Below are 13,665 nucleotides of genomic sequence, written 5' to 3'. Positions count from 1 at the left end.
TGGCCCAGGGATTGGGTTCTGCAGTCCTGGAGTATTCATATGATACTTACTACATGTACCAAGTAATCAGATATTTAATTACATAATGTTTGGCATTGCTCACTACTGTTTCATGTATGTCAGTTTTGTTTTCTTCAACTAATCTTTAAGTTCCATTTGGGCAGGGACTACGTCTCAAATATCTGTACACAGTACCTGAATCTTAATATTTTTATAAGACTTGTACCTACAATGTGTTAGATACTGGACCAATCACTTTACAAACTTTTTTTCATTTAATTTTCACAATAATTCCTGACAAATAAACGCTATTTTTCCCACTTAACTAATAGGAAACTGAGGTCCCAAGATCTTAAGGAACCTCTCAGCATCATATAACAATCCAGTCCTGAAGCCATAGTTCAAACTCTATACTGTCTAGACTTCAACCCATCAACCAGGTTGCTTCTTTGCGAAAACACCTAGAAGGTGAAAGGCCAGCTATATGATCCCATTTGACAGATAAGGAAACAGAGGTCAGAAATGGGAAGAGACTATCCCAAATTCCCATAGTTGGTAATGCCAACCTAAATATTCAGATGCCAAGTCCAATGCATACCACAGGATGCTTAAATAAATATCTGACCTGTTAATTATCATATTAATAGATATCTTCTCTCACTGAATTTCTAATCACTCATTTGTTAAATTATATAAAAATACTACCTGAGGATTTAAGTTTTAGGTTTATAGTACCAAGAGTACTTATGGGTATCTTTTAATTGCACTTATTGCTTTCAACCTATTATTTATAACTAAACTTCTTTGTGAAGTCAGTTAGAATTAGATACCATTCTGATTAATTTTTTTGATTTATTTCTGTGATCCCCACAGTGCCTAAAACAATGTCCAGCATATGCTAAATGTTCAATATATATTTTTTGAATGACTGAATTATATACATTTTTTGAATGACATTTGTTCTTTACATTTTGATGTTTCAAAATTTTTTTCTTGAGAGCATGTAAGTTACTAACGGATAAGTTAATCTTTCACCAATATTTGTAGCCCAACAACGTTTACATGATAAATGCTCGATTTTTATTGACTTGAACTGGATTGATTTGATAAATAAATAATCCCACCATCTAAAAATGTGTTTATGTGAAACTTGACCTGAATAAAGAAATAACACAGTATATTTTAGAGCACTTTCCTTGTACAGAAATGAAGGTGTTTTGGCTTCTGGTTCCCTATAGAGGGATCCTTTCCCTCCTTGAACACCTGTAATACTAATTCACCAAACCACTGATTTGGCATTTAGCATGTATTATTGTGTACTAATAGTAAATTCTACATCTACTATCTTTTTTCCTCAAGCATAATGTAAGTCCCAGAGTTGAGACTACAGTTATTACCTAAAGAAGCATGGTGTACTAAAAACAGCATGAGTTTTGGTGTTAGACAGAAGTGGGTTCAAATCCTAGTTCTGCCATTTATCAGCTATGTGACCTTAGAAAGTATTCATTTCATCTCTCTCAACCTAAGTTTCATTGTCTATAAAACAGAGAAAATATCTATCTTGCAGGGTTATTGTAAGGATTATAAGTAATATGTATCAACTGCTAGCACACAGTATACATTTAATAAATGTATAAATAAAACCTCTATCATAAAACCTCTTTGACTCCTCAATAATTAACAATACCCACAGGTGCTAGGTACACAGTAACACCTACTGCTGACAATATAACCAGATGTTTTGCATTAGGATTTGGAGGTGAAATGATAAGACAAACACATACCTGTTAGGTAAGAGGTAAATTGCTTTGGACCACAGCGAATAGCATAACGTGTAGTTGTTCTCACAGCTTTTGGTTCAGTCTGCAATGCATCCCTGGGACAAAAGAGGGTTCCATCTGATGTTTCTCCCCACCATCTCACTCGGACAAGTACACAAGTTGGAGGCTTTGCAATCTTCCATATAACTTTATTAATAGTAAGTTTTAGAAAGCAGCGTAGCTGGCCTTCAACCAAAGGTGGCAGGCTTGTAGATGGAGAAATGTCACTCAAGCCTGTAGAGGAATCCAAGAACACTAAGTCAGAATTTAGACTAAATATAGAAAACATATAATCTGTTTTTTGAATGAAAACAAACAAAACACTTTAGTCTCTAGTCTAGAAAAAAGGCTGATTCTACCTATTCTAATACATGAGAAGTAACTATCATGCCAGACCAGAGAATAACCTACTTGGTCACGTAAGCCACCCTGATAACTAATTGATCAATTAGTTATTACCCTGATAACTAATTTATCAGGTTTCTCCCACACAGTCTAATGGTTAGGAAAACAACAACAACAACAAGAGTATTTAGGGTTTGATTCAGGTTATTCTACATAAAGAACATACCAATGAAGACATGCCAATATAAACTTCTCTTTAATTGAGATACTATTTGAAAAATACACATATAATGATCCAAGTAGATAGGTTTTTAAAATCTCAATAGTTGAAATTTTTCTAAGTACTGTTGTTTTGACTATCACAATATCCTGTTTTTAAGATATCTTTACCTCTCTTATTTTAAAACCATCATTATACATAAAACATCAACAACTTTCAATTAACTCACAAGTGATTTAGTCTATATCACACAACTCAGCATTTCAATGAAGAGCACTTTCCTGCCAAGGTCACATAGTCAATCAGGACAGAGATTATCACCTTCAGATTCTGCCACAATTTTTTTTTTTTTTTGAGACAGAGTCTCACTCTCTTGCTTGGGCTAGAGTGCCCTGGCGTCAGCCTAGCTCACAGCAACCTCAAACTCCTGGGCTCAAGCAATCCTCCTGCCTCAGCCTCCCGGGTAGCTGGGACTACAGGCATGCACCACCATGCCCAGCTAATTTTTTCTATTTTTAGTTGTTTGGCTAATTTCTTTCTATTTTTAGTAGAGACGGGGGTCTTGCTCTTGCTCAGGCTGGTCTTGAACTCCTGAGCTCAAGCAATCCTCCCGCCCCGGCCTCCCAGAGTGCTAGGATTACAGGCGTGAGCCACCGCGCCCGGCCTCTGCCACTGTTTTTTAAGCACAGTGCTGGGTTCATGTTTATTGGTTTTCAGAAAGATGATAAATAAAAATGTAAACAAGGCAATTAATCATGACTTTCTATAAAATTTTCCTTTAATGACCCTAGTTATCTTCCACTCCCAGTACCTTTTCACCAAAACTTAGAGGAGATTGAAGAAACCATTCCTACATTATACACACCTTTCTACTCTTCCAACTTTTCTCTTTGGGAACTCATCATGCCTCATAAGAAGAAAATATGCTGGAATCTCTCAGATCAGGAATCTATACAACTAATTCTTTGGACTTCTAAGGCAAACACCCTCTCTGCTCTCTATAGTGGAAAAAGACCTATCATAATCTTTATGGACAGTTTCAATATAAAAATTATACACAGTTGTGTACATGAGCGTTACTCCATATGCACATAATATAGCAAGAATGACATTCTTTTCTATAGTATGTTACATTATTTCTACTTTGACTTTCTTCCTATCAACCAAATATGCTTAACTGGTTTGACTCAGGAAGCACCAGCACTGAACCCCTCATGATTCAGTCTCAGATCCTCTCATCGTTCCTGGCAGGAAAATCACTACCTCAAAGATGCCTTAGCGATCTTTAAACAGCTTGAATAAGATTCATCCCCAGACTGTAGCTTCAGTCCTCAACCCAATGGCCTAATGTACTATACTTTTCCCAATACCTCTTTCCTCACTAAACTGCCCATAATGTAAAAAGAAAAGGTCACCCAATATCCCTTTTTTTTCCCCTTGGAGACAGACTTGTAGAGATTCAATTTCCAGTTTCCTGATCTGTCCTGGGTTCCTACGGTGACTGTTCTCACTGCAGCTAACATTCCCTACTCTTTTGGCGAGCTTGTTTCTCCTTGAGCTACTACTAAGCTGATGAGGTCCTCTTGCTGCTACACACTCTCTCATCATCTCAGGTCCTTCAGGAGATCCTCAGGCCTTTACCCCCACTCCAATCCTATTACACTCTTGTCATTCCCCGCTTTTTTCCCACAACTATCTTTCCCAGCTCCTGCTCATAGTTCTTCATACTTGCTTCATTCAACTAGTATTTACCGAGTCTTGCTTTGTGGTAGTCCTTGGGGATTCGGTAAAGTATAAAATGTGAACCTTGCCCATTAGGATCATTGGCATAACCCCTTCTCCAACTGATGTTTCTTCCTGCTCCCCGTGGGCCTCGGACCTCCAAAGCTACACATACACATTTAACGTTGTTATAAAAAACACTTTTGTTATTTTTTCGTTCTTTTCCTCTACAGTTGTCCTACCCCTAACCCTCATTCCGCCTCATTTATCGCCCCTCTGTGTTCCCCACCCCAACCCCGATTTCCTTTCAATTCTTTGGAGGGCCAACCACCCTCCCTTTCAACTTTCCTGGTTATTTCCCTCTTCCGTCCCTTTTTTTTCTTTTTTTTTTTTTAACGGGCGGTAGGGGGGAGTCTCCCTAGAATTCCTTACACCCTGCTCCCCTATTACGCCCGCCCTATTACGCTTTCCTCAACCTTTAATCAGGTTACCTCTCTTCTTGCGCCCACGGCCGCCCCCAGGGCCCGGGCCTCTTCGTTGTTTCATGACTAGCCGGACCTTCTCTTCACTAACTCGACTCCAGCCACAGCACTTAAGCCCGCCATCGCTTCCCACGACGCCCGCGTTCCCCGGCAACTGGCGCCGCTGGGCAGCCTGGGAGCCAGGGACAAGCGGCTCTTTCTCTAACAGTCTCTCGGAAGCAGTACGAAGGGAAGGCGCCAAGGCACCTTCCCGCCAAAAAACTACAACACCCAGGATGCTTTGCTACACTACCTCTGCGGGGTTGGCCGGTGGTACCGCCAGCTGCGCAAGCGCAAAGGGATACGCCCGTTGAGGACTCCATTGCCCAGGGTGCATTGCCTTTACGAGCTCTCCTCTTTCCAGCGAGGGTCGTCGCGTTCTCCGGTGGGAGTCTGAAGTGTTCGCAGACTCCGTTACCCAGATTGCTTTGTGGCAGAGGTGTGGCGCACTTCCGGTGGAAGCGCTGAGGCGAGGGGGTGGAGTTTATGGCGCCGGTGGGCGGTAGGCGGTGCTGCCGGTAGCTGGGCGCAGTCCAAAGGCGACAGGGCGTCTTTAAGAGAGCGAGCCGCGACCTGTTGGGCCGTATTGAGCGTGGGACGAAGCTTCTGCTACTGTTTGACTACGTCCGGCCTCCCCTTGATGTCGGCCCTCGAAAAGAGCATGCACCTGGGCCGCCTGCCCTCTCGCCCTCCTCTGCCCGGCAGCGGGGGCAGTCAGAGTGGAGCCAAGATGCGAATGGGGTACGTGACCCGTACCCCTTCTCTCTAGAGGCCAGGCCCCGGCCATTGGAGAATGGAGTCTCTGGGCGTTTAGAGAGGCATGGGAAGGGAGGCTACGGATAGCAGAAAACGCTGACGGCGGCCTGGATACGTTTAGATGTAGTAGAAGGCAGATTTGGGGATGGGGAGGCACCAAGTCAATGGAAATTGGAGGACAAATAACATTGTTACAGAGAGAAGGGAATGAGGCAAATACTGGAGAAGCTTGGACTAATATAATGGATGTGGGAGTGACCTGCAGAAGAAGGGATGGAGGAGATTTGAGGAAAGGGAGTAGAACGGTGACAAAGGTGGGGGTGAAATCTGCCAAGGAGGGTTGAGGGACATGGGGAATGACTGAGAGAAAAGTTGAGGGGAATTGGGGAACAACTAAGGAAAGGTTTCGGAGAAATGAGAAGACTGTGAGAGCTACATATTTAAAAAGTTGAGAGGGGAGTAGAGAATAGCTGAGGCAGGGTTGGTAGGAGAGAGAACTAGGGAGCAGAAGGTTCTAGAGACTTCCCAGAGGGGAAATATTCTAGGAGTGAAGAGAGAGCTGAGAAAGGTTGGGGAGTAGGTCTAAAGAAAGGTGGGAGAACATAGGGTAACAGGAATGTGGTGAGAAGCTGGGGGGAATAAGGGAAAGAGTGATGAGGGAGAGGGGTTCAGGAGTTTAGAGAGTGACACATTGGCTCTAGAGACTGAGAAATGACTAGAAATAGGGTTTGGTGACTGGAAGTGCTGCAGAGGTAGGGTCTGGGAAGCTTAAAAGGGAAGATTTGGTCACTTTATTTCTGCTGGGCAGATAGGCCTGAGGGAAGCTATGTACTGATCTAAGACTAAAAATTAGTGAAGCATTGGGAGTAGCCATTTAGAATGTTTTGGGGGAAGCAATTTGCTGGAAAGAGAGGAGAGCTGTGTTGAAGAGGTAGGCTTTGGAATTTTAGGTCGTTGAATGGCCTGTGGAAATAATTAATTTGTGTTGTGTATCTTATTCCCTTGCAAATACTCTGGGATTCAGGCTTTTCTTTTTCCTCAGTGAGTCCTGTTTTATGAAGTCTCAATTTCACCAATTTCAAGTCATCCTTTCTTTTTCTTTTTGTCACTTGCTTTTTTCTTACTTTTTTTCCTTCTTCCACTCCCTTATCTGTCTCTTACTCTCAAGTTGGGACTGTTTCCTTCCCAGTCTGTTGTGTGACCTGCTCTTTCAAGTATTTTTCATGATCTCTTGACTTCAGTTTCACTAAACCTTATTAAGTGTGTTTGCATATTCAGAGTTTGTGATTTTTCTTGAGTTTCCATAATATGGTTTTTCAAATTAGACTTAGTAATTCCAAAGCATTGCTGGATAATGTAATAACAGCAATTACTTTTTTTAAAGTAAGCACTATGAGGCCAGGCACAATAGCTCACGCCTATAATCCCAGTACTTTGGGAACCTGAGGCAGGTGGATCCCTTGAGACCAGGAGTTCAAGACCAGCCTGAGCTACATAGCCAGACCCCATCTCTTCAAAAATATAAAAAAATTAGTTGGCCTATAGTTCTGCTACTCGGAATGCTGAGGCTGGAGGATTGCTTGAGCCCAGGAGTTTGAGGCTGCAGTGAGCCAAGATCATAAGTTTTCTTCTGGACATAGTCTAGATTTAAAAAAATTAGAAAAAAGTACTATGTGCCAGGCATTGTAGTAGTAACTCTACATACGTTATTTTATTTAATGTGCCCACAAACCTGCAAGGTAGATATTTTCCTGCATATATAGGTAAAGAAATTCGGCCGGGCGTGGTGGCTCACGCCTGTAATCCTAGCTCTGGGAGGCCGAGGCGGGTGGATCGCTCGAGGTCAGGAGTTCGAGACCAGCCTGAGCAAGAGTGAGACCCCGTCTCTACTAAAAATAGAAAGAAATTATCTGGCCAACTAAAAATATATATACAAAAAAAATTAGCCGGGCATGGTGGCTCATGCCTGTAGTCCCAGCTACTCGGGAGGCTGAGGCAGTAGGATCGCTTAAGCCCAGGAGTCTGAGGTTGCTGTGAGCTAGGCTGATGCCACGGCACTCACTCTAGCCCGGGCAACAAAGTGAGACTCTGTCTCAAAAAAAAAAAAAAAAGAAATTCATACTCAGAGGTTAAATGTATGTGACAGAACAAGGATTCAATCTAGGTTTAGTCTCTAGAATCCATTCCCTTATCCATAGACCAGTAATTTCTCTTGGGTAAGGCCTGAAATCTGATGTCTTTGTTCCTTTTAATACATTGCCAGTAGATGATGCCAAAAACATAGTGGTTTTGAACTTTTTTATTAAAGATTTTGGAGGTATTCTGATTAAAGTGGATTTGGGATTCCTACTTGCTTTGCATCCCTGGTGTGCTTGACAGGGGCATCATTTGAAAAATCACTGCTTTAGTACATACCATTACCATTAGAGAGTCTGAAAATGTTTTTGGTTTATTAATTGTACTACTTTTATTTTTATTTTTAAGAGATGGAGTCTCGCTCTCTTGCCCAGGCTGGAGTGTAGTGGCTATTCACAGGTGCGATCATCACACACTACTGCCTGGAACTCCTGAGCTCAAGTGATCCTCCTGCTTTAGCCTCCCACATGCCTCTGACTAAAGGTGCATGTCACCGTGCCCTGCACTACAGTGCTTTAACTGACATGTATATGTTAGTGCCTTTTTGTATTCCATGAGGTAAACTAGGGCCAGAGTTAATATTTTCTTTTAATAACTAAGAAAACTCAAATGTTCATTGACTTGCCTAAGATCACAGAATGATTAAGTGACAAACATCATTCAGACCCAGAACTTTATATTTTTAGTCCGTTCTCATTATACTTTGGATCAAAGAGTTTGTTGCTTGAAGTGACATAGATTGGAGTTTGAAGCCTAGCTTGAGTATTTACATTGGTTAGGTCATTTAACCTCTCACAGTCTATTTTCTTATCTCTAAAATGAGGATACCTCTGCTTGCCTTAGAGTGCTGTGAGAATTAGATAATACATGAAAAGCACTTATGGTTCCTGACACATAAGCTTTTAAGGTATGATAGCTAGTAGATTATTGTATATTGAGAACTGTGAGAATGGTTCGTACTTTATAAAGTAGAAGCTCTTCTTTCAATTTCTTATAACGTCAGCTTTTTTCCTGTCAAGCTGTATGTTTATACATATCTGATTGGATAGTCTTTCATCCATCTTAAATTTATTATGGGTATCATGCCTCTTAGGAAGGCTTTAATGAGCTATTCACACAGATGGAGAAATAAAGGACAAAGTGAAGTGATTTGCTCAAGGTCACAGATTGAGTTACTAAAAGAATCAAATCCCAGTATTTCAGTATCTGGGGTTTTTTAAAATTATTTTTTTTTAAATTAAGTTATAATTCGTATACCATAGAAATCATCCTTTTAAAATGTACAAGTCAGTGGTGCTTAGTATATTCACCAGGTTGTACAGTTATCACCACTAATTCCAGAAGATTTTTTATCATGCCCTAAAGAAATTCCTTACCCATTAGCAATCATTATCCCTTACCCCTAGCATATATTACTTCTGGGTTTTGAGACACCAACCTTTTTTGAGGTTATAAAGGAAATCATGTTTGTTTTTCCAGTACCTGTATTTTGGATTTTTTTTTAACATCTGTTTGAAGTTTATCTTGATATGCAAAGTGAGGAACACATCAAATTTTATCTTTATCCACAGGCTATCCAGTGTTGTAACACCATTTACTAAAAGTCCTTTTCCCATTATATGAATTTCACTTTAATAAAAGAATAGTCCTTTTCCTCACTGATTAAAATGACATCTTTGTCATATACTGAATTTCCAAATAGATTTTGGTCTATTTATGGAATTTCTTTTTCCATTGGCCTTTTTATTCATGTGCTACTCTACACTTTTAATTAGAAAGGCTTTATTTATTTATTTTTTTTTGAGACAGAGTCTCACTCTTTTGCCCAGGCTAGAGTGCCATGGCGTCAGCCTAACTCACAGCAACCTCAAACTCCTGGGCTCAACCAGTCCTCCTGCCTCAGCCTCCCGAGTAGCTGGGATTACAGGCATGCACCACCATGCCCAGCTAATTTTTTTCCTCTATATATTTTTAGTTGTCCATATAATTTCTTTCTATTTTTAGTAGAGACGGGGTCTCGCTCTTGCTCAGGCTGGTCTCGAACTCCTGAGCTCAAATGATCCACCCACCTCGGCCTCCCAGAGTGTTAGGATTACAGGCGTGAGCCACTGCACCTGGCCTAGAAAGGCTTTATTAATATGTTTTAATAGATGGTAAAGGTAGCTTCTCCATCACTCTTGTTTAGGATTTTTCTGGCTCCTCTTATTTGTTTATTCTCACAAACTTTCTAATCCACTACTATTGTGAAAAAACCCTGATAGTATTTTTGAGATTACATTAAATATATAAATTAATTTAGAAATAAATATTTTTTATGATGTTGAGTGTTCCTTGAAGAAATGTGGTACCTTTTAATTTGTATGAATCCCTTTTGAAGATAAAATATTTCAGACCACCAATATTGACATAAATTATATTTTCTAGGCACTTGTAATACTGTTTGTCATTTCCACTCACTTGTCAATTTTTGTGCATTACTATTTGGCATTGCATTTTTTCATAGTTATGTCAAAGTTATCTTTGGTAATTTTATGAAAATTTTTTTGTGTTTCCCCAATAAAATATTACAGCTCCTGGAGTGCAAGGGCCTTTGTTTATATTTCTTTGTGCCTTCTATAGTAGCACAGTTAAATAAATGGTTTTATGAAATTTAATTTAATGGATATAGGATTCATTTAAAATGAGATCTTGAAATTTTTCCCATAAGTCCAGGCTGCACTGATCTTCTATTTCTGTCCTTTTGTGGCACCCATCATTTATACCAGGGATCAGCAAACTTTTTCTATAAAGGGCCAGATAGTATTTCAGGCTTTGTGTTCCATGTAGTCTCTGTTGCAGCTATTTAACTCTGCTGTTGTAGGGTGAAAGCAGACAATATATAAATGAATGTGACTGCATTCCAACAACACTTTATTTGTAGACACTGAAATTTGAATTTCATGTAATTTTCATGTCATTAAATAGTCTCCCCCCCTTTTAGAAATGTAAAAATCATTATCAGCTCATGGGTCATAAAAAAATAGATGATGGACTGGATTTGCCCATGGGCCATAGTTTGCCAACTCAATATCAGTGCAATTAGTTCTGTACTTCTAAGGTCTTGTAGAAGAAAGAAGATATATTTGAAAGTCAGCAAACTAGGATTCTCTTCCTGGCTTCACTACTTACCACTTCACTGGTATGAGCTTGACTTTATTCTCTTAAAATGTGGGTAATCCTAGTTTCACAGAGTTTTTGTAAAAATGAGATGGTATATGTGTGGAATTATTTAAATTGTAAATGGGAACTTATTTACTATATTTCATTAATTCTAAGATACTTTCTCATTTTTAAAATGATAGTGTCTTGATGCTGTTACCTGGTCAGATAACAATCCTAATTTGGTCCTCATTGCCTGTACGTGAGTAAACACCAAAACCAGAATCAAAATTTGCAAAATGTGTAGGTGTTGATAACTTGGAAGAAAATCTTGGCGACAAAAGTGGAGCACTCTTGTAACTGCTAAGAACTGAATGGTCGTGAAGAGGCGTGGGTGTTCAATCAGATGAGTTAAGCAATATTCCTAAAGTGAGAGTCAAAAGTAAGATAACTCTGCATAACTGCAAAGCCAGCATATGAGCTGATGTTTAGTTTTAAGAAATGCTCTATCACCAATGTTCTTGTGAGGCACAGAGAACTATATTGGTCAGAATGATTCAGAAAAGAGTAGGACTCTAAATATGAGGAAATTGGTTAGGAATTCCTTAAGTATTTTATTCTGCTTTCATTTTCCTTTTTATATATACCCATAAGTGATATATAACGAACATATGGAAGTATAAAAGAGCTCTTTTATATAAAAATTAAATGAATTCATTTTTATATAAAATGTATAATACTAAGTGGTAAGGTATTATGCTTCTAATTGGTAGTTCTTTTTTTTTATTTCAGCTTATTATGGGGGTACAAAAGTTTAGGTTATGTATATTGCCCATGACCACCCCCCCACCCCCCCCACCCCCGCCCCGATTCAGAGCTTCAAGCATGTCCATTCCCCAGACAGTGCGCATCGCACTCATTATGTAGGTATACATCCATCCCCTCCTCCCACTCCCCACATCTGTCCGACCCCCAATTGGTGTTATTCCCAAATGTGCACTTAGGTGATGATCAGGGAAACCATTAATTTGTAGTTCTTTTTCTTAGCGGTTCATCTTACAATTGATTTTGCTTTGTATGTGTGGTATTGTATCTATTCTAGGAACAAGATTGTGATCTCCTTTTTAGTCTTCCCTAATTTAATTGTAAACTCCTTTTGTATTTTATTTACTTGTCCCAAAGCAGTTAGCACATAGGAGCTTAGTAAACATTTGTTGAGTGACTGAATGACACTCAGATATAATGGAAACTTGACATTTTCCCAACAGTTTAGAATTGTCCACTGTGAATTTGGTAGGGAAGTAAATGGGAGGGAGGAGCTATAGACTTGTTGAGTAAAGAAGTGAGATTTTAAAATTGTAATTATTGACAGTATGCAAACAAATTTGTGCCCTGTTTATATTTCACTATGAATCCATATTTATATCCCTGTGTCTTTATTCTGTTAAGAACATATAGTTTAGGCTGGGTGTGATGGCTCACACCTATAATCCTAGCACTTTGGGAGGCCAAAGTGGGAGGATAACTTGAGGCCAGGAGTTTGAGACCAGCCTAAGCAATAGCAAGACCCTGTCTCTACAAAAAATTTTAAAAAATTAGCTTAGTGTTGGTAGTGCACATCTGTAGTCCCAGCTACTTGGGAGCATCGCATGAGCCCAGGAGTTTGAGGTTGCAGTGAGCTATGGTGACGCCACTGCACTCTAGCGAAGACAGCAGAGTGAGACTCTGTCTCAAAAAACAAAAACAAACAAAAAATATATATATGGCTTAGGTTGTTGTAAGGATTAAATTTAGGTAATGCTTATAAAGTACCTAGTACATATATGTGCCTAGCTTGTTTCATTTAATCCCTCTCATCTCTTTAATTAAACAGCTTTTTCTTAAGCATAAGAACCATGGTTCATGATACATAAAAATTACTTTTAATTCAGATTTCTGTTTTAATCATCTCAACTACAACGTTATTATTAGCTAGATTTCATCAAATAGGATTTTAGCCTGTGGATAAGTAGGCTTGGGAGTGAATATTGATAGCTTCATGGTTTATTTCTGTTATCTGTTGATCAGGGGAAATGTGCTTCAGTAGTCCCAACAACCTACTTGACAAACCTTTGGAATATCAACCCATTTTTGAGTTGGAGAATCTCTATATTAACATTTTTTCACTGATTATTGGGAAATTGTACTCTTTTATTGGAAATTTAATAGAGAGTTTATACTTTTGCCTATTCCCTAACCAGATCAATATTTAATAAGGGTAGTACTTTGATTTTTTGTTGTTGTTTGTTTCTGTTTCTTTTTTTAGTCTTGCCGAATTAAGTGGAAAATATTTTGAATTTTTATAGCATTTGATTTAACAAAATCTTCACGCCATATATTTGTGAATCCTTCCCTGACCTGATTCCACTCCCATATGTGCCCCAAGCAAGACTGTATGTCCCACCTATGAACTCTCAAGGTTTATTTCTATTATAACTATAGTGTACAGTGACTCTAAGAGCTCAAGGACCAAGTTTTAGTCAATGGGAACTTCTGGCCTGCTTATTTCTCTAGGGCCTTAGGAAGTATATCAGAGTCTGCTATGCACGGCATACTCAAATATCTCTTTAATGAATTGGAATTAAATTAGCTGCTTATATAAGCAGGTTGTGACTGGAAAGAAGCTCTAAAATAATTGCCCTAAAGATATTTGCTGTTTGCCTATGAAATGTGTCTTTTATTCTAGATCATCATGGTATGCAGTTGAGTCTGGGAAAGGGGAGCTGTATGGCTGTTGGCTCTGAAATATACTTCATTAGAGGCTCTATATGGACTTCATTGGTTGGTAAACTGTGACCTCAAACCTGCTTGCTTTCTTCCTGTTGTTGGCAGAATAGTAGCTTACATAAATTCTGATTACTGGGTAATGCCACACACATTGATTATAAGGGTGAGCAGCTACATTACATTAGTCCTTGTAAAACATCAAAAAGCCTGTATCCTGTCTAGTTTCTTGCTTTCATTAATG

The 13,665-nt window shown here is 39.2% G+C and overlaps 2 protein-coding genes across 5 annotated transcripts in view; one reads left to right on the top strand and one right to left on the bottom strand.

Moving 5' to 3' along the window:
- C2CD3 (C2 domain containing 3 centriole elongation regulator) overlaps positions 1–4,865 on the bottom strand; it is a 135,604-nt gene extending 130,739 nt beyond the window's left edge. For 3 of the 4 annotated variants that reach the window (XM_045555490.1, XM_045555489.1, XM_045555491.1), the window contains exons 1-2: positions 4,599–4,834; positions 1,785–2,054 (exon numbers count right to left, since the gene is read on the bottom strand). In XM_045555490.1, coding sequence (XP_045411446.1) covers positions 1,785–2,054; positions 4,599–4,653 — 325 coding nt within the window. In that variant the 5' untranslated portion in view covers positions 4,654–4,834. Of the gene's footprint in view, positions 1–1,784; positions 2,055–4,598 lie in introns of all 4 variants that reach the window. The other variant, XM_045555487.1, reaches the window with a different exon arrangement.
- A 48-nt stretch (positions 4,866–4,913) lies between these two features.
- The window catches only part of PPME1 (protein phosphatase methylesterase 1), a 63,558-nt gene continuing 54,806 nt past the window's right edge, over positions 4,914–13,665 (top strand). The window contains exon 1 of the mRNA XM_045555486.1: positions 4,914–5,369. Coding sequence (XP_045411442.1) covers positions 5,269–5,369 — 101 coding nt within the window. The 5' untranslated portion in view covers positions 4,914–5,268. The remainder of the gene's footprint in view (positions 5,370–13,665) is intronic.

The sequence above is a fragment of the Lemur catta genome, chromosome 7, assembly GCF_020740605.2.
Source record: "Lemur catta isolate mLemCat1 chromosome 7, mLemCat1.pri, whole genome shotgun sequence".
Classification (NCBI taxonomy): Eukaryota; Metazoa; Chordata; class Mammalia; order Primates; family Lemuridae; genus Lemur; species Lemur catta.
The sequence above is the reverse complement of the archived record's forward strand: the minus strand, read 5'-3'. Positions and strand labels throughout refer to the sequence as shown.